The 21,244-nt window shown below is 37.1% G+C and overlaps 1 protein-coding gene across 5 annotated transcripts in view; it reads right to left on the reverse strand.

Moving 5' to 3' along the window:
* Positions 1-322: 322 nt before the first annotated feature.
* Positions 323-21,244, reverse strand: part of phactr4b (phosphatase and actin regulator 4b) — a 48,156-nt gene continuing 27,234 nt past the window's right edge. For 4 of the 5 annotated variants that reach the window (XM_048152447.1, XM_048152448.1, XM_048152445.1 and 1 more), the window contains 13 exons: positions 19,779-19,949; positions 19,207-19,287; positions 14,686-15,135; positions 12,847-13,251; positions 10,283-10,414; positions 7,983-8,493; positions 6,513-6,805; positions 3,464-3,644; positions 2,877-2,932; positions 2,425-2,486; positions 2,136-2,273; positions 1,828-1,904; positions 323-1,739 (listed from right to left, as the gene is read on the reverse strand). In XM_048152447.1, the coding sequence (XP_048008404.1) occupies positions 1,724-1,739; positions 1,828-1,904; positions 2,136-2,273; positions 2,425-2,486; positions 2,877-2,932; positions 3,464-3,644; positions 6,513-6,805; positions 7,983-8,493; positions 10,283-10,414; positions 12,847-13,251; positions 14,686-15,135; positions 19,207-19,287; positions 19,779-19,949 (2,573 nt within the window). In that variant the 3' untranslated portion in view covers positions 323-1,723. The remainder of the gene's footprint in view (positions 1,740-1,827; positions 1,905-2,135; positions 2,274-2,424; positions 2,487-2,876; positions 2,933-3,463; positions 3,645-6,512; positions 6,806-7,982; positions 8,494-10,282; positions 10,415-12,846; positions 13,252-14,685; positions 15,136-19,206; positions 19,288-19,778; positions 19,950-21,244) is intronic. The other variant, XM_048152449.1, reaches the window with a different exon arrangement.

Genomic DNA, 21,244 nt, shown 5'->3' on the forward strand with positions numbered 1-21,244 from the left:
GCACATTTTTTATCTGCTTTGCAACGTATTATGTGCATAGCGTGTTTATTTTCATAACTGCAATTTTGCAACTGTAATTTCTCATATTTGCAATGTAATATCTCATTTGGACATCTCAGAACTGTGAAAAAGGATCCAACAAAGACCGCAATCTGTCTTTGATTGACATCTTTATTTCTGAAATTCGGGTCCCCAGAGGAACTGTGGCAGAGATTATTTTAAATTCTAAAATGTGAATCATTACCCATTGGGTTCTGTGCACAAAATGATAGTCAGTATGTCATAAGAATGCATTTGTAAGTAAGAAAGAGCGACACAAACATTATTGGTAAGCATTTTAATTTAGATTTAGTGTTTACACCTAAACAGCAAATTTACTGTCAGTTTCACATATAATTAAAAAGCAATAATATACACCGCTACATTACAATGGAACATTCTGCTCCCATTCTTGTAGTGCTGAATAATACACTAATAATTTTGTGCTTAAAAAAATAGTAACCTATATGAGTTTCAATATATTTAAAATATTTTTTAAAATAAAAGGAAGACAAGATATACACAAACAGTCAGTTTCATCTACAGAATAGATCTGTACAGCAGAGCAATTCCTATAATCCTACTGGCCAAAAACAACATAAATGACAAAATAATGGCAAAAAAATGAAGAAGAGTTCCTGCCGCAAAAACCTCCCTGTCAACAGTACTTTACAAAAACGTCATTTTTAGAGCTGTATCAGTGCGTGTCCGGACTAAATTCATTCTCCTTTTAAATGGGTAATAAATAATCAGGAAATCCTTTTTATTTAGAAATAAAATATTTTGTAAACATAATTTGGACACTTCTTAAAACTGAAATAGCTGGACCTCACTTTTACAGAGGTGATGCAATTAATAAAAAAAGATTGTAAAAGATAACAGATCACAGTTTCGCTGTAGATCAATAGTGAGATATGCAATGCTTACATTCTATCTAAAAATTTAACCTATGTTCTATTCTTTTCAAACAGTGAGGACCACAAAGTAGGGGGAATCTGTAACCCTGTCTCGAATAAAGCGAAAGTTATGAAAAAAAAAAAAAAAATCTTGAGCCTTAAAGTATCTAACATTTAGAACGTTCCAAACTAAGAGAAAAATTACAGCAGCCTATACAAACATACACAAATACACAATTAATGTCCAGGCTCAGGCCTTATTCTTGCAGTTCCTCTGTCTGCCCTGCTATTTGTCAGTAACTAACACTTATTACTGTATTTATTATTGTCACATCATTATTATTACTATTATTTTTAACTTTGTTACACTTCCCTGAAAGGAAATAAAGTTTATCATATGAAGTAAAAGCAGAAAAAAGGCCATTCAGAGAGTAGAGAGAGGAATATCTGCCATTGGCACAAGTAACATCCTCTAAAAAGTCCTTCATCGCCTCTCGTTCTTGGCACGTGGGTCCCCTAAAGTCCAGGAGAAATACTGCATCTGTCCCCCAGAGGTCACCCGTCCCACACGTCAGTGGGTGGACAACTGAGAAACGGTCTGTTTTGATTTTGTTTTGATTCGTTTCTGAATGCTCCAGGTGACCCTGTGGCATTGAAGAAGTACATTCATAGTAAAAGCAGTCTGAGAGGCGCTCTGACACCCTGAGGCTCCTCACCAGAAAAAACAGCCATTTCATCCCAATATCCACCGGCCTTTAAGTGCTTCGTTTTCCAGTTAAAAGACGCCGCTAAGGACGATGGAACCTAGAAACGACACAAAACCACATAAAATCAATGGTTAGATGCTTTGCACTTTTCTGTATTTTTATGTTGCAAGTAACAATACACTTACCTTGTGTAAATTCTGCTTTCCTCGTGCACTTCCATCTCAGAGCTCTTAAACTCATTGAGCTCTTTACGAATAGCAGCCTAAACAAAGAGGTTTAGTGTTGGGGGTAACACATTATAAGTAACACGAGATATGTAATCAGATTACTTTCAAAAGAAAGCAGTGTGTTTGAAGACTATTTATATTCTCCAGGACTCAAGTCAAATGATATATAAAGAGCTCTAGATCTTTATATAGACACAAATGTTTGTGTGGCTGCATATGCAAGTTATGCAGATGTAAATGAGATGCTTTCGTTTTTGTAGTTGTACCTTGTCTGCGGGGGTGAGTTTGGTCCATGGCTTGTCAGCGCGGCGGTCATAGTCCTGAGCGCACGTGACCTCCACGTACTCGTGGAAACGTAATATTTTCCGAGCCTGTAGTTCGGCTACAGTCGGTCGTTGACTCAACTGAAAAAATGAAAAAGAAAAATGCATGTCACAAATGCTGTCGAATGTTTGATTGGAATTACTTTAAGCAAGATCACTGTCAATGCTTGCTAAAAATCAACTTTAAAATTATATTCCAGGTCAATTTTAATGCAAGCAAACCGAATCGCACCTTTCTGGTGAGTCTGCGCTTGATCTCCCTGACCTCTGCTTGTCTGTCCGCTTCGTTTTTGGCTGGAAAAATGAGAGAAACCATCAACACCGATTAGGCTGAATCAGATCCAATATCATAGAAAAAGTACTGAAAACTGCGAGCACATAAAGGACAGACAACTATTAAAGTACAAAATAAAAGTGGACAGGAAAGTATTTTAAATCTATGAGAGAAACACAAGCAAGGACTTCACTCTATTTAGCAGAAAGCATCTGTAATAATATCTTATGAACAAAGAGAGATGGAGAGTGAAATATATGTGGGTCAGTGTCAAACCTTCAGTGAACACTGAGGGAATAAATGAACAAGAATAAATGAGTAACTAATGAAACGAGAAAAAAGGGACAAGACGGAAGCAGGGAAATAAATCATGATACAATAACTGGAGTGAGCATAAAGAGGCAATTTACGCTGGAGAATGTTTCTCTGTTCCAACTCCTCAGCAGTAGGTCTCTGGCTCAATCGTCTACAGATAAAAAAATAAAAAAACAAACAAAAAACCTCATCATTCATATTTTCTCTTTATTTTGCACAATATGATAAACAATATTTTAATTATGTTTAAATATAATTTACAATGTAATGTAATGTTTTAATATATATTACATTTAATGTAATTTAATAGGCACGATATTGTTCTGTTTATTATAAGCACACAGTGCAGTTTTGTCATCTGTCACTTTCAATGCTCAAGCTCTTTAAAGCATGATGGATTCTGATTGGCTGCCATTGTTTCGACAGCTGGAAACAATCATTGTGAAAGTGATTCCAACGATATTGTTTATCTGTGCCGTTATAGTTGTGGTATGGACTCTGCTATTCTTTTACATTTAGAGCAGTTTACATAACTATATCTTTATCATTATAGTTATTGTTCTTGTGGGCCTTAACTTCTCGTTGGTTCTTCTTCCACGAGTATCAGCCTATGGCCGATTCACAGTTCAACAGTTTTTCAGTGTAATCATTTATGTGGGTGTGTGGCTGAGAGGGCTATTACCGAGTGAGTGCACTACCAATCTGTGTGCGGATGGCCTCCCACTGCTCCTTGCTCTGCCACGACAGACCCGTGTGCTCTACTTTGGCCTGCCTCTCAGGAGCCTGTCTGTCTGGGGCAGAGGGCCGACTGCTCAGCTTCAGCGCCAATGTGTCCTTCCTTTTCACCCTGCTGGCCAGAGCACCTGCAGCGAGCAAACACACATATACACACGCATGCAGTCAGAAGTTTTGGCTCTCTTATACGGACAGATGTCTGAATATACAATCCTACTAAAAAAAAAAACTGTGGAATTAATACAGACAGCAGAAGGCCCATTCTAAAAACACAGACACAAATGTATTATACAAATGAACACACATTTAATAATATATACACAACAATGTACTATATATATATATATATATATATATATATATATATATATATATATATATATATATATATATATATATATATATATATATATATATATATATGCAATATGACAAGTAGCCACACTCGTAGCCGTGCGATATGGCTGTATATCAGCACGGCTGTGATTTGGGCCACAGGCCGAGTGCCGTAGGCAATCACAGCGTGCTGATAAACAGCCATATCGCATGGCTACGAGTGTGATATTGCGTTTATACAACAGTTCGACGGCACAAGTGTGTAAATAAATAAGAACAACAATGGAGTGTCTTTAAAAACCCTCTTTTGAGAGGAACTACTTCCTTCCGTCACGGATTCAAATCTCAAGTTGACAGTTTAACAGTTGAGCCCAAGCCTCCGTTACTAATTCTAAAACATCACTTTAAAACTAGTAACGAAGATTCATTGAAGTTCACTGTAATATGTAGAGTATTATGAGAAAGAGATATCCTGAGCCAATGTATTACCTGCATCTAGCTGATATTCTTCAATCTTATATTCATAATCACAAAATCAGTTTGAATGTCTGCTGAGAAAAGCGATATCTTTTGTCTTTGTCCTTTTAACATTTAAGACATTCCCATGACAGTGCTAGTCGATGCATTTGTCAGTTGCGTCTCGTAAAATGTTTAAAGTAAAAACAACGTCCTTGTTTCTTTGTTTCAGTCCATTTCAATATAAAAGTCTTTGCGATTGACTGACTCACTCTCATGCTGCCATCTCATGGCGTATTAATGTAAGTTTCACTGAAGTTACGAAACTTTTATATGAATAAACAAACAGTATATCTACACCAGAGGTTGCGTTAACCGAAAATTTTCTGTCATTGACGGAATTTTTTTTTGCAGTGACAGAAAAATCTGAAGGCCATCCGTCATTTTGACAGATTACACTGAGGCTGATGTAACTTGTAACTGTAATTCCCACCCCTGTCCAGTTGGTGGCGAGTGTGCTCCAGTGTGTCTTCGCGCTCCAGAGTAAAATGAAAACGATGCGTTTGATTACACACAGGCAAGCACCCAATTTTTAAGTCCATTTTATAATAATAAAGTTATAATACTTATACTTAAATAATTAAAGGTGCCCTAGAACTTTTTTTTTAAAAGATGTAATATAAGTCTAAGGTGTCCCCTGAATGTGTCTGTGAAGTTTCAGCTCAAAATACCCCATAGATTTTTTTTTATTCATTTTTTTAACTGCCTATTTTGGGGTATAATTAGAAATGAGCCGATTCAGGGTGTGTGGCCCTTTAAATCTGGTGCTCCACGCACCAAGAGCTTGCGCTTGCCTTAAACACCATAAAAAAAGTTCAAACAGCTAATATAACCCTCAAAATGGATCTTTACAAAGCGTTCGTCATGCAGCATGTCTAATCGCGTAAGTACAGTGTTTATTTTGATGTTTACATTGATTCTGAATGAGTTTGAGGCTATGCTCCGTGGCTAACGGCTAATGCTACACTGTTGGAGAGATTTATAAAGAATGAAGTTGTGTTTATGCATTATACAGACTGCAAGTGTTTAAAAATGAAAATAGCGACGGCTCTTGTCTCCGTGAATACAGTAAGAAACGATGGTAACTTTAACCACATTTAACAGTACATTAGCAACATGCTAACGAAACATTTAGAAAGACAATTTACAAATATCACTAAAAATATCATGTAATCATGAATCATGTCAGTTATTATTGTTCCATCTGCCATTTTTTGCTATTGTCCTTGCTTGCTTACCTAGTCTGTTGATTCAGCTGTGCACATCCATACGTTCTGCCCTTGTCTAATGCCTTTCATAATGTTGGGAACATGGGCTGGCATATGCAAATATTGGGGGCGTACACCCCGACTGTTACAGTATGTAACAATCTGTGTTATGTTGAGATTCGCCTGTTCTTCTGAGGTCTTTTAAACAAATGAGATTTATATAAGAAGGAGGAAACAATGGAGTTTGAGACTCACTGTATGTCTTTTCCATGTACTGAACTCTTGTTATTCAGCTATGCCGAGGTAAATTCAATTTTTGAATCTAGGGCACCTTTAAATTTCTAATCCAGCTCGTTTTGTTTTAAATGGTTTGTTTTGTTATTTTTCCTGTTGACTATCAAGTTTATGGTCAACGAATTTCTTTTCTAGGTTACGTGACATTGTTTCCAACTTTGATTGAACTGATTAGGACGTGAAACAGATTTCGGTAAGCTACTGTGTCTTGCAACATATTTTCTGATGTTCATTCATGTTTATTTTGTTCTGTAAAGTAGTAAAGAGGAAGGGATGGGATGATCGCATTCAGTCATGATCCGCGACAACTGTTAAAGATTAAAACTGAAAAGTGAAAGTTAAAACTGAAAGTTGAACAGTCTCTGTTCAACTTTCTTTTCATAATATAATAAATGCATATAATAAATAAATGCATAGCCTAGGCCCATTTGCTTATCCTGTAAGATCGTGAATAAAAATGAAAATATGGATGAAAAAAAGACACTATTAAACGTCTTATTATCATTTAAATCTAAAAATTAAAATGACTGGTAATAATTGGTTATGACGGAATTTTCACTATCCTATCCGTCAAAATGACGGACAGTGCGAAAGTCTAACGTGACCTCTGATCTACACATGCAAACACATATATATACACACTTGGTGGGCTATCATCCTCCTCGTCTTCATCTGATTCATCATCCTTGTACAGCACGGGTCCGTCTGAATCGCTCTCCTCTGGCTGCTGATCTTCCTCATCTTCCTCTTCCTCACTGCTGTTGTTTCCTTCAGGGATGATGCTGACGCTCAGGTCCCCCACCAGACATCTGCGGCTACGAGGCTCAAGATCTGGTTGGGACTGAGGGGATGGGAGGTGATCAGGTGGAGGTTCCTCATCATCATCATCGTCATCCTCTTCCTCCTCCTCTTCATCAGAGTAGTCATCCTCATCCCTGAGCAAATAAAAATCCATTTCATATTGGACCCATATGCATATTAATGTACTGTATTTGCAACTTTTTACTGTCAGGGACATTCAAGAGAGGATAAAAAATATTGTGGAGAAAAAGGGAAAGCAACATAAAGATGGATTAAACCAGCCTCTCCCAAACTAGTATCAAGGCTCAATGTGTGGACACCAGTACAACATGTTTCTGAATCAACATCTTTGTTGATCCTGGAACAACATTCCAATCAACCAATCAGATTTGAATGACAAGTTTAAGGTTTATGTCAAGTTTAAGTTTACAACCATGATTAGGTGCTTCTACATCAGTGTTATTCACCTATCGGATCCCTCGGATTTTAAAGGTGCCCTAGAACTTTTTTTAAAAAGATGTAATATAAGTCTAAGGTGTCCCCTGAATGTGTCTGTGAAGTTTCAACTCAAAATACCCCATAGATTTTTTTTTATTCATTTTTTTAACTGCCTATTTTGGGGCATCATTATAAATAAGCCGATTCAGGGCTACTGGCCCTTTAATTCTCGTGCTCCACGCCCACGGAGCTCACGCTTGCCTTGAACAGTGCATAAAGTTCAAACAGTTAATATAACCCTCAAATGGATCTTTATGTTGTTTTATAAATGTTGTTCCAGGATTAACAAAATATGTGAAAATGTATTACATGGCAAAATCACACTGGCTCAATGTCTATGGAGGGTCAAGCAGCAGCAAGAGCATGAAGAAGAAGGACAGAAAATTACTAGTTCAATGTTTATCACTGCTATTTTAAAAGTTTTGTTGAAATTGAAGTAGTGACAGAACTTTTTCTTCCTTTGTGGCATACATTTGAGTGTAATGAATTATCAAAAAAGAAAATAAATGTAGGGCGGGGACTTGGTTCTATCAATCAATTGTTGATTGGAATTTGACTCATGAAAGCTGGATTTAAAAAATGAATTCAAGTTTGCAGTGAATTGTGGAAAGATGGGGTTTAACTGCACTAAATGATTGGAGAAGTCCAGCATACACCATTAGAGAGAAGTCTTAGATTTAGATTAAACGTTACAAGGTTAAAAACATAGGCTGCTGTAAAACATTACAAACTGACTAAATATTTTTATTTATTATTTAATTTTTGATTGACAGCTCTAACCGAAAGTAAAGAAAGTGCCCAGATTACACTCACAGTTTGAGAGGCTGGATGGTCACTGGCAGTGGGCGGCCGCCCTGGTACTCCGGCGGTGTCTCAAACAGCAGTGAGTGGGCACGCTGGGAGCCATCTGGGTGTGGGAGGGTGGGTCCTGGGCTACTGAGCGCCCTCTGGATCATGATGTGTAAGGGAACGGGTGCTTGACGGGCAGGCGGTTCCTCTGGAGGGCTGGGGGGGTCAAAATGGACAGGAAGTGGCTGGGGCAGGGGGTAGGGGTAGGAGTGTTGGTGGAGGAGGTGATGGGTGTGGGCCCGTGGAGGGGACGGGGGGATGTGTGAGGGGAGAGGTGGGGATGGGGGAGGTGGGGGCAGCTGGTAGCCCCCAGGGATGTTGGCCCTCATGTCCTCGGACAGAATGGAGGGAAGAGAGGAAATGGTCAGTGGGGAGTCTTCTGCATTGCGCTTGGTAACAGGCGTGGTTCTCTTCGGGGGCATGGGGGGCGAAGGTTTGACTGGTACTAGGTTGGTGCCTCCTTGTGAAAGTTCAGCTGTAGAATATTATGCATAAAGAAACATTGTAAATTTAAGTAAGTAATTTTTCCAAACATACTGTCTAAAGGTCAAACATTACTGTACTATTTACTCTAATTAAAGGAACAGTTCACGTAAAAATGAAAATTTTGTCACTCACCCTCATGCCATTTCAAATTTTTGAGACTTTTTTAAAATAAATCTTGTCAATTAAATTAGTTGGTCCAGTTCACAAGTTCAACTCCCTTAACTATTAAAAATCATTCTTTTAACTCAAATAAATCTAGAAATAAAATAAAATATGAATATTAGATGAAAAACTATGTAGAAGTACCACAATTACTAAAACTAAAACTTAATTATAAATTAAAGCTAAATAGAAATATAAAAAATAAAAACACCAAAAGCACATAAGTCACTAAAACTTGAAAATATATATCTAATAATAGCTATATAGTGAATTAAATAATAGCTCATTTAAAATATTAATAAATATTGTAATAGTAAATAAATAATACTAAAATAAATACTTCACTGGAGAACATCAGTGAAAAATGGTTAAAATTTCCATCCGTTCCTCACAAAACGCTATGGTATGACTTCATAAGTCATATGGACTACATTTATGATACTTTTAAAGCACTTATGTCTTTTTTGAGGTATGAAAGCTCAATGTAACTGCATGGTAAAAAGCATCCAGTATAGGGCTGGGCGATATATCGCATGTGATTGTGTGGCTTGTCAGTGAACTACGGCTCTGTTTATTAAATGCCGCTCCATTTGAAAGCAGGTGATGGTGATTTAGCGGTAATCAGGGAACCGGCTTTACTGACGAAATGCGCGTGACAATCACATACGATATATCGTCCAGCCCTAATCCAGTATGGACAAAATATATCCTTGTGTTCCACAGAAGAAAGAAAATCATACAGGTTTGGAATGAGACGAGGGTGAGTAAATGATTACAGAAATTTCATTTTTGTTGAACACAGACTTTAAAATTTTCACATTTCAGATCAGTGATATCATATTAGTAGAATTAAATGACTCCCATTCCGATTCGCCAGTAACGCCACCGAAGACCAACTAATTCTTACAGAACACATTCTAAGCAAGCAAGTTCATTGACGAAAAGCCATGTGACTGCTAATCAATGCAATCAGAATCCCATGTCACATGACTTACAGATGAATTGCTCTACACATAACTGCCGAAAATATAGCGTAAGTATAATGAAGTACAGCGGCCAAACATTATTAATGAGAAGGAAGCATAAAGTAAGTTCAACATGCAAACTGCATGTTAAAACATTCTTTGCATTAGCCTGGCTGTCTTTCTACAAATCAAAAGCATAAATTTTAGCCCTAAAGCTAAGCAACCCGCAGGTTTTCAGCATGTGATGAGGTGGACTGGATTCATTCCTCGTTCTCTAATCTCACAGCTGCTTGTGGAGCAACTGTTGCCTGGAGTAGCTTATGCAGAACATATGCTGGCATCTGGCATGATGGGGCATTTCCAGCAGCGGTGGCTAAGATCGGCTCAATTCCACAGGGGGTCTTCTAGTCGTTTAAACACCTGTTAATAATGTGCTGCACGCTTTTGACAGCTTTAATGCCCAAAACATGCGGTTTTGCACTTGAGAATGTGAGTGAGAGAGAAAGAGTAGCAGCAAGGGGGGCGTGTTAGTCTCACGCTCAGGTGGTGCACTAAAGGCATGCTATGCTGAGGGTGAGAAAGATGAGGCTAGCGCACACAGCAGCAGATGAAGGACGCAGCTTTGGCGACAGGCCTGGCCTCGACGTTTACCTGTGCGCATGCCTCCTGCCCGCCGGCAGAGGTAGACAGGCAGGGACAGGTAGACGTCATGGTCACCCTCACGCTTCCAACAGGACCAGTAGAGGGGGAAATCGCTGCCGTCACCCCCGTGCAGGGTGGAGGCTGGCGGGGGACAAAAACACAGTCCCCGGGCATCAAACAACATACACCTTTACAAAAGCAGTGACGACTTACTCCTTTAATTGACTGTAAACAGCACAACAGTGAGACTACACACACAGAAGGTTTTTAAAGTCAATGTGAAATCAAAACGGACCCCATTCATTTTCCTAATGCACGTTCCTGGTCTTTTTGTGAATGATTAATTGGTGCAGCTTGTTTAAAACTTTACAAAATATTTCAATCAAAATATAAAAGCTTAACATGCTCTTCCTCTGAAAACACTTTCCTTTTCTAGTGACATCACTTCGCCTGAGCAAGCTATTGGATAACATTAACCAATAGCCAAAAAGACTAATTTCAGGCATTGAAATAATTACTTGTTTTATCCTTTATCCCATTTTTTTCTTGTTGAATATCCTGGAAATACATTACATTATGGAAGTAAAATGGGTTGCAAATGGCAATTCACATTGACTTTAAATGCATATGTGAGATAAAGAACCAGCTAAAGCCATAGATATGATCCAAATAAGTCACCAGCACCATTATCTTCAGAACTGCCATTACACCAAGAAAAATGCCACAGCACTGTGCAACCAGTCAAAGTAAAAGAAAACCTATGCATTTTAAAATGTTCTAGTTAATTCTTTTTTTTTTTTTTACAATAGCTCTTCTTATGCAACAGAGCTACTGTCTGGTGTCTGTGGTTCAACATCAAGATCTGAACCATTCCAGTGTACTGTGACCCAGCAGTAAAACAACAACAACACCACATAAGGGAGATGTACAGCTCTGCCTGTCAGAGCCACTGACTGACATGCTTATTGACTGGTTTCCAAAGGGACAGCAGGAGGCAGTGTGGAGACTGAATGTTTGATACACGATGTTTAGACACTACAAACCATGAAAAGATTGATGCTTTGGCTTCCTTTTGAGCTATTTTTGTTGTTGGAGGACAAAATAATATACCTTGTGCCTACGAGCAAATTACAGCCATGCTGATATTCGATTCAGCAGGACTGTTGTGTTATACTGCTTAAATATATAATCCCTAAAATAAAACAGAATATATTGATGACGTTCAACATCTCTTTTTCCCTAAATAGGTTCCAGTTTTTCATAGTTCAAGTCAAGGGCTAATATAATAAAATAAAATTCAACATCAGATATTGATATCAGCGGGATGAAATTTTGCATGCGGCTGCCAGGAGAACTTCTCATATGATTAAACAAAGAAACGCATTCAGTAAACAATTCTCCCAAATAAGAAAGAGTTCCCACTAAATTGAAACAAACATGTCTATTGTTTTCCTGCAACAATCAGGGACAAATGACAAATCCAAGATTACGGCATAAATGAAAACATTGTCTTTAGTAATAACTCGGTATCTCGCAATCAAAGACTATTATCAAGTTGATCAGCTTAAGGGTCATGAACCCAAAAGCAAAAACTGGCTCTGTAAGCAGAGAATAGCAGAAATGTATTGCCGAAGTGTAATAAATACATGGTTGGGTTCTCTTGACGTATATCACACGGATTTAATGTAATTTACACAACAAATCATATTTCTTTTCTGAAATATAAGAATCAGTGCATTCTGTATGAGATGCTGTAGTGTTAATCCTGTGAGCAAATGCAGTAGGTTTGCTTTGACACATTTTAAAATATCAATACTAATATTCAAATTATATACATACAGTTACACACATAGACAGAAATTACTAATATTGCAATCTTTAAGTATGAAAGGATTTCCTTGTTAGCCTCTACATAGGTGGTTTAGGGTTGTCACAGTAGGTGAAGTATCTGAATTTTACTGGAATTCCTATTTTAATTTTAATAAACTGTTTCGACTTCCCTCACAGAGCATTTTATTCATTTCCTCATTTACGGTATTACGAGTTTGCCTAACACAGCACTCTTGACTATGTAAGATAACCAAACAAATGTTTCCACTGCTGATCAGTTCCTGACTACAATATATATGCACTAAAATATTATACAATATATAAATACTATATTATAAAAATATGCATAAACTGCATAAATGTGAGTTTTATAAATATATGTATTGACAAATTATTTTATAAAACATACTCATTTTAATACAATTAAAATGAGTCATCTATGGTGGTTTGCAGCACAGTAAATGCGCCAACCATGAAAACGTTTTATATAGTTATCCTAGAAACTGGTAATTTATAAAGGTCAAATAATTCATAACAGTGATTGCTAAAAATATTGGTAGGGATTATCAACATTGAAGTCTCTTAACTTTTGTAGAGACATGCCCTATCTACACCCATAGAGAAGATTATGAGGACTTTATCAGTGAGCTTGCATGAGGAAGCAAATTAATTGTGACTAGTAATTTCACTGACTTTAATAGAGGTCATCTTATATCTCGTATGACATGTTTGTGACCACTCACCCAACATGGCGGGGTTGTTGCTACGGTTGATTGGCTTGGGTGGAGGGAGGGGGGGCTGTTTTGTGGGCTGAGTTGGGACAGCGCCCATTGAGGATGGCCCTGAGGAAGTGGTGAGGGGAGGGCCACTGGAAGCTTGTGTGTTGGCACCAGCTGAGGAGACGTTTCGTAGCGGTTTTCCAGCTGTGCTGACAGCTGAGGAGGAGGAGGAGTTGGAAGAGGCTGAGGAAGAGGAGAAACCAGCTGCAGGGTTGTGGACAGGGGTGCGAGGCAAGCTGTCAACACCAGGTTCCGGGGTGGAGGTCATAAGCCATTTCGGGGGCATGACAGATTGCTTGGGGGGCAGAGGCTCTCGCAGTGTGTCCCTCAGAACCTCTGAGTTAGGAACATATTGATTGCTGTCAGACTCTGTAAGGGAAAAAATAATATTTAGTTACATGAAAAACTGATTAATATATTTACTTTGTGCTTCATAATAACTCAAGCTGATCTGAAGTAAGGATTATGTTTATTACTTCAAAGTTCAAAATTCACAGAATAACCACTTCAATGAATCGATTCAAAACTCTGATTCAGCCATTTATTTGTGTCAGCATTGCTATTGTTAGCTAAAACTATTAAAAATAATTTTTGCTCATTTATATGAGTATATAAATAGTAATATAATATAAATATACTCAATATAAATATTAATACAAAAAAAAAAAAAAAAACAACTGAAAATGAAAAATGTTGCCTTGGCAACTAACTAAAATTAAATAAAGTTAAAATTTAAATACTAAAATTACTTACACAATTAAAATTACACCTAAATATTAAAAAGACAAAAGCTAATACAAATGAAAAAGCACATAATAAAATTACTAAAATTTAAAAGAGTGAAAACTGAAAATGTAAAAAAGGCAATTCAAAAAATGAATACATAATAATAATAATAATAATATATATTAATAATAATAATAAAAATAATAATAGTAGTATATAATAATAGTGTATAAAACACTAAATTAATCATAATCATTAAAACATGTTCTGGCAAATTCCTATGTGGTATTTTTAATATATTAAAATGTTTTACTAAAAATAAATGTAGGTGCATAAATATATTTTATTATTATTTTCTAATAGAAATTCATATTAAAAATATAATTATTATAAAATATATTATAATTACAATAATGAAAAACTGTGGAAAACATGCCTTGATTATTATAATTGTATTATAATATTGTATATATTATAATGATTCTTATTGAATTGTTTTCGTTATATTAAACAGTTTTCATTGCTACAATGGCAGTTTGGTTGAAATTATAAAATAAAAAAAAAATAAAAAGAAAAAGAATACAAAAGATTTCTAATCTTTTTAAGACAATTTAAGACACTACAGAACAAAATACATAAATATCAAAACGCACATTGAATACCATCAGAAAGCTGAAAAACATTTCTATAATTCTTTCAATAAGCTACATTGCTCTAAACGTAGAGCAACATTTGAATGGTGACTAAATCTAAATTAAAACTGTCTCATCAGTCCTAGTGGTGAGACAGATCTGCCTACAGAGGAATGGTTTGGAATTAAATGATAATGTTGGCTTTGATGAGGATTGAGGTGACTGTGGTTTATTAATTAGGAAAGAACAGGAGAACTCAGCTTAGCTGTGCTCAGTTCCTAAATAAGAACCTTAGCTGGAGCAGAACCCATGGGAACACAGACACTCGTCTCACTCCAGTTGGCCCAACAGAAGGTGAGGAAGTGATGGCGGAAGTGTGGTAGAACAAAGAAGAGGAAGGTAGAAAGGGAACTAGAGAAACATGAAGAGAATTGATCCTACAAACCTCGTCTTCCCCTTCCCTCTTCGACAGACGAGTGACGGGGAAGCGTCGGCTTCCAGTCTGATTCGGGGCGAGTCCTGCGCCCATCCTCAGATGGGGCTTTCATTAGCCCAGGCCTCTTGTCCACTTCAGCGTGAGGTCTTCCTCCACGTCGGATATCATCTCCCTGCCAGGCTAGATTAGATTTCCAGTCCTCCGTCCCGACAGACCAACCGCTTCTCCTGCCTTCGTCCTGATTGGAGGCCCGGGGGCCCAATGCTCCGCGATGATCCCCATCAGAGGGGGCGCGACCTCTGCGGTCATCATGCTGCGGCAGCCAGACAGGGTTGACCCTGAATTCAGATTCAGAGGGCGAGTGAACCTGCTCTAGCCCCAGACCTCCACCAACTCCTACAGGCAGAGTGTGACCATTCTTCACATAGTGTGGCTTGTGGCCATGGGCCTCACCTGATTCTGTTAACAAAGAATTATAACAAAAAGATTAAAACATAACTACTTGGCAAGTATCTGGATTAATATTATATTATAAAAGGCAGGTCAACAGTTTTACTATTGCCATCCTCAACATTAGTCAAGATTATCTATAGTCAGCGCAGTGCACTTTTGCCACCGCTTTTTCATAACACCAAAACAGATTTTCATTTTATCTTGTGTTACAGATGTTATTTGCAGAGTTGAACGCAGCCTAGTAAAACGTGAGGGAAACTACAACTTATTCTGGACTAAGATGGAATGAAGATAATGCAAATTTGAACAAATTTCAGCAATCCTGACAAAGTGTTTGACAACTTAACACCAAATGGAGCCTGTCATTTGTCCGCCTCATTCCTGACGAGCCTACTGCGTTCTGAATTATGGATGGCACTTGTGGTTCGAGTAACTTTCATTCAAAAAGACTGAAACCAATCATTTCAATTCATAAGGTTGCCCTACAAATAAAGCTTATCCATCAATTTTCCTTCATGTTTTATTTCCAGACATCATGAGAATAACATAACGGCTGGTATTTTAACGTGACGTTACAATAAAAATATCTATGGCAAGAGCTCTTTTCAGTTGCTGCATTATTTTCCTCATGATTATTTTATTTTTTTTCCCCCCTTGCATTCAACTGTAATAGTATAAAAATGGACAACATATACTGCACAATTGTGGTCTGTTCTCCCGATTTAATTAAAGATATATACAATTAATAATTCACTGGAATGCACAAAGAATCCTCAGATCCTAATGTCTCTTTCCAGGTTTGCTTTCACAGGTAAATACAATTTATTATCTGTCAAAATGACGGAAATGACTTTGAAATAGTATACGCAATGCTGAAGTTAATGAACATTTTTGATTAAGGCAATGTATGTTACATAATACAGATACACATCACTATAGTGATATTCAACCCATCCGTTATTGCTGTGGAAAGAATCGCTTGTTACTTTCTCGTGGAAAGAAAGTACCTTGTTGATGCTTTTATACTTTTAAATGTCCTTTTAATATTCAATGGTTGAAGGGTGAGTAGAATAATCTCATGATTGTAGCCATGATTGTAAAAAAACAAAAAAACAAAACATTATTGCGTTCATGGAGCGAGCCTTTCACTGATTGTTTACAGCTACACCCATAATTCGCACCGAGCATCATGGGCCGTAGGAATAAGGTGGATAGTCAAGTTGTTAAAACTTAATTTGGTTCATTGATGAAACCATGTTTTCTGTATTCAAGCTCTTTTCTGTCAAAACACTGTTAAAGTAGCCTGGCTTATATTGTGCGCTATATTATATAACGTCTTCTGAATATGTTTATGTCAGAAAAACATACTTTTCTCTTCTGTTGTGTGTCTTTTATGGTTCTTTTTGGAGTTTGACAGCATTCACTTTCTAACATCTATACTCCATGGAGGAAAGAAAGTCATCCAGGTTTTTATTTCATTACTTTAATTAAAATGTGTGTCATTAATATTTTTTCTGTCAGGACCACTATCGTCAAAGATGATCGGCAATTGGCATACAGTCTGGATTGGTGGTATGGTTCTGTTCTGGGCAAGAACTCCCTGCCCATCCATGTAGTCTAGCATGAATAAGAGCAGGGAGAGCAGCAATAACCCCCCCTACTAACAGTACAGAACCAACATAAATGTATTGTATATGTCATTAATGTTGAATATTTTAATGTACACATAATTTAAGAATTAGTTAAAGTGGGAATCAGAAGGCCAAATCCTGACTGGATGAGAGGAGGAGCTGGGGATGGAGAAGGGTAATTAGCTCTTGAGAAACGTGATAGCTGCTGGTAATACTGAAGGACTTATATATGAATTCTGTGATAGGCATTGTATTCTTATAGGTAGATGTGGATCAGCTGAGAGTCAGCTGATGCAAGCTTGACTGATGTGACCTGCCAGAACTAATGCTACGCTTGATTATTATTTAGTATCCACGAGCAAAAATGCAGGTCATGAGGTCATGCTTTGTGAATCAACCCATATTGATTAATTAACAGTAGGGCTGTCAAGCGATTAATCGTGATTAATCGCATACAAAATAAAAGTTTGAGTTTGCATAATATATGTGTGAGTAATGTGTGTAAATAATATGTATATATAAATACACACAAATTAATGTATATATTTAAGAGATATATGTTATGTACAAAAAAACATTATTTTTATATAATATAAATTATATAAAAATATAAATAAATACATATACTTGTAAATATTTCTCAAATATATACATGGATGTGTTTGTATTTATATATACATAATAATTACACACAGTACACCCACATATATTAGGCAAACTCAAACTTTTATTTTGTATGCGATTAATCGTGATTAATCGTTTGACAGCCCTACAGTATACACACAGACACACACACACACACACACACACAAAGGATGTGCACAGACCGAAATAACACTCTTCACCTTTAAGTACAGTGTTCATTGAATACATTTTTTTTTTTCTCCTGAGAGCCTTGCAAAGAATTTGCATTTAAAAAAAAAAAAGGATCAGGTTTGAATCAGGTTATATTCTAATGTGGTTTGCTTCTGAAGTACGACACAAGTCTCTATCTTCAATTGGCTCTGAGGTACAGGTTGCGTCTCCTCACACATCTCTCAGAGGTTACACGAGCAGCTCTCAAATAAATAGGCCTCCAAAGCAGCCAGTTCACAGCACATGACTTTCAAAGCTTTTTGCTGCAGGGCACAATTTGCTCCACTTTCTTGTCTTAAGAAAAACTGCATGTCATTTCCTTCCCAAAATATGAAGACTCAAAAAAAAAAAAAAGTATCAAATTGAAATTTCCACACTTCATCTGCCTTGAAAACTGCCGAATTTGTCTCATCTCCCCTGACTGCTGCCACATTATGTGGGGGTGAGATGACAACCTCACTGAGCTGTCTGTCTTTCTCTGATGTGAAGGGAGTCTTGAAATGAACTGAAATTAATGTACAGCACATGTATCAAAACAGCTTTGAAGCAGAGAACTGTGATTCAGCACTAATTGATGCCACACATCTGTAAATGAGGGGGAAATCATTCCCAATGTTTATTTTCCTTCTGAGGCCCAGAGTTTTCACTGTTGGTATGTCCAGTATCCTCAAAGACCACAATGACAGGAATGTAAGAAATACAGCGAGACCACTCAGAAATTAAAGGCGCAAACCCCCTGCCTGACACACACACACACACACACACACACACACACACACACACACACACACACACACACACACACACACTTGGGTGTTTCTTGGGTGCTTTTGGACCTATGGACTTTTAATAAGAAACTCTCATAAAATACTTTTCATACAATCACTAGTTTACATATGATCTAATAATAGTGTCCAACTATCATATACATTTCTCAAATGAGAATAGTGTTATTTTAGTCATTTTTCCTGGACCAACAAATGTCTTTTCCAAAATGGCCAACTCTTTGCCAACTAAAACTAATTTCATACAGTAGCTAGAATTTTATGAATCCAAAATAGATAGATGGAATAGGAATAAGTAGATACTAATATTTTTTTTAATGCAATAAGTAATTGCATGATTTGGCCAAAAATTACAACTTAACTGATAGACAAAAATTGGCTTTGGTTAAAATGACGTGACAACTGATTATGATGCATTTTTAAGATGGATTCTGGGTGTGAGGAAAAAAACCAACAAAATCTACACATGAAAAGCATTTTAAAAGTGTCAAAAATCTGTTTAAGTAAAAATCAAACCCTGGGACATTAAAGTGCCCATAGTTGAAGAAACACCCATTTTCTTGAGCGCACACACATCTAAATGGGGACGCTGCATTGACTTCCATTGTTTTTATAGACAGATAGTTATAAATACTGTAACCTTACCTAACCTTAACCCTAACAGCAAACTTTCTGCACTTTATTTACTTTTTATATCCTTTTTATCCCCAAAAGGAGGTTTTGCCAGGTTTAGCTCACTTTAGGATACACATTTCTTGGTACAATATATCGTTACAGACACACACAAACACACTTTTCTCTCCTACCATTGTCAGGAAGCTCCTTTAGCACTCCCTGCTCGATCAGTTCCTGTCTTGGCCTCCTCATCGACATCTTTCTTTCCAAAACTGTGGGGGGAACAAAACACTATATATAAAAGCTAAACTCTCAACTGCACACAGCTGTATGCAACTTAATGGTTTTGAACCACAGATTAGTGCATCTCCTGCAAAGGCCTTGTATGATGAGTGCCTTCAGTGTTTATGGATTCAGGCTAATTACTGAATATTATCATTTGAATTACTGGACATTTAAAACACATTTAGACATCAAAAATAAACCAAAATAAGGACAACTGTTTACTTTTGTATGTTAAACATTTTTAGTACAGTGTTGGATGAACATTTAATGTCAGGTATCAAGCCCTCAAGCAAAACCAGTTACGAACCACTGGGCAAAAGGATTTTGAAATCATCTCATTATTGTTCAAAACATCTGAGAAAACATTCATATCAGCAAAGGAAAGAAAACATTAACAAACAGTAGGGTGTGATTTTAGAAAAAAAAGTCAAGGAAACATATTTTCCAAAACAAACATGAAGAAAAAAGAACAAAGGACCTTCTGAAGTTTCCTGAAACTTCTCGCTGCTTTTCTTCTTCCTCCATTTCCAGGGTTTGAAGATCTTACCCAGGGTAGAGAACTTTCCCTTGCGCTTGGGAGGAGGGGTGCCTTCCCCTGCCGTGCCCCCTTCGCTCCCCATGGTGCTGTGCTGGTGGTCACCCTCATCATCTGGAGAACAGACAGAGAATTAGTGCCTTGACTGACCCGTCAAACACAGGGTATATCAATGGCTCCAAGAGGCCTGGGGTCAGATGGTTTATGTTACTTTGTGTTGTGCAGAGTGTTTACGTAAGCATATTATATATAGCGTGCCACATCAGGGTGAATTATAATATTGTGCCATCATACGAAACATGACAATCATACTGTCCCATACATGCAGCTGTGTCCTGTGCACTGGATCCAGAGACGCCCTCAAGCATGAAATACTTGACACCACAACCCTTCTCCAACCTCAATATCAAAACATACTAAACTGCTGAGCCTCCTAAGAGTCACTATTGTTTTAAACCCCAACGCAGAGTGTTTTCTGGCGGCTCTCGTGAGAAGACGAGCTGATCCCCATTGCGAACCTCAATCACATCTCAGCATGGTGAGCTGGCCAGAGGCCACTGCATCCCCATGTTACACACTCACATTCCTCTCAGGTCCAGCACTGCCAAGAGACTCACAATCTCATATCTTTGGCCCATTCAAGTGGGTGCCGAACATGGCTTTGAACTTTCCGGTTGATGGGGATGGGCCTCACTGTACTCTCTTTTGTACACTGTGCATCACATAAGTACAGTAAGGTACAGGACCAGGGCCATTTAAAATATTTTTCCATTTAGAGATTATCGGACTATAACAGTGCCTGCTTGGCTGTGACTGTTATTAAACACATTCTCTGTTTGAAATACAAGTGACTTTTTAGCACATTAAGCCTACTGTTTAAAAGTTTGGGGTCAGTATGATTTTTTTTTTTTAAGTTGATATAAAGTGACAATAAAGACTTCAACATTGTTACAAAATACTTAAAATAAATGCTGTTCATTTTAACCCTCTATTCATCAAAGAATCGTGAAAAACTATCACGGTTTCCATGAAAATATTAACCAAATCAGAATTTTAGACAATTTTAGTAATGAATGCCGAAAATTCAGCTTTGCCATCACAGGAATAAATTACATTTTAAAATATATAAAAACAGAAAACTAATTTAAATAATAATATTAATAATATTAATTCACAATATTAGTGTTTTTACTGTATTTGATCAAATAAATGCAGCCTTGGTGAGAGAGAATATTATTGTTAGAGTAAATTAATTACTACAGAAAGTTCCATGAACTTTCAAAAATTATAATCATTTTTACAAAAATATTAATATTTTCCATGACTTCTTCCAGCATGAAAAATTACACTTTTGAAATTCCCTGACATTTTCATGTGTTCCAGAACTGTGGGAACCCTGTAGGCTGTTT

This window comes from Megalobrama amblycephala, linkage group LG13 (genome assembly GCF_018812025.1).
Source record: "Megalobrama amblycephala isolate DHTTF-2021 linkage group LG13, ASM1881202v1, whole genome shotgun sequence".
In the NCBI taxonomy this organism is placed as follows: domain Eukaryota; kingdom Metazoa; phylum Chordata; class Actinopteri; order Cypriniformes; family Xenocyprididae; genus Megalobrama; species Megalobrama amblycephala.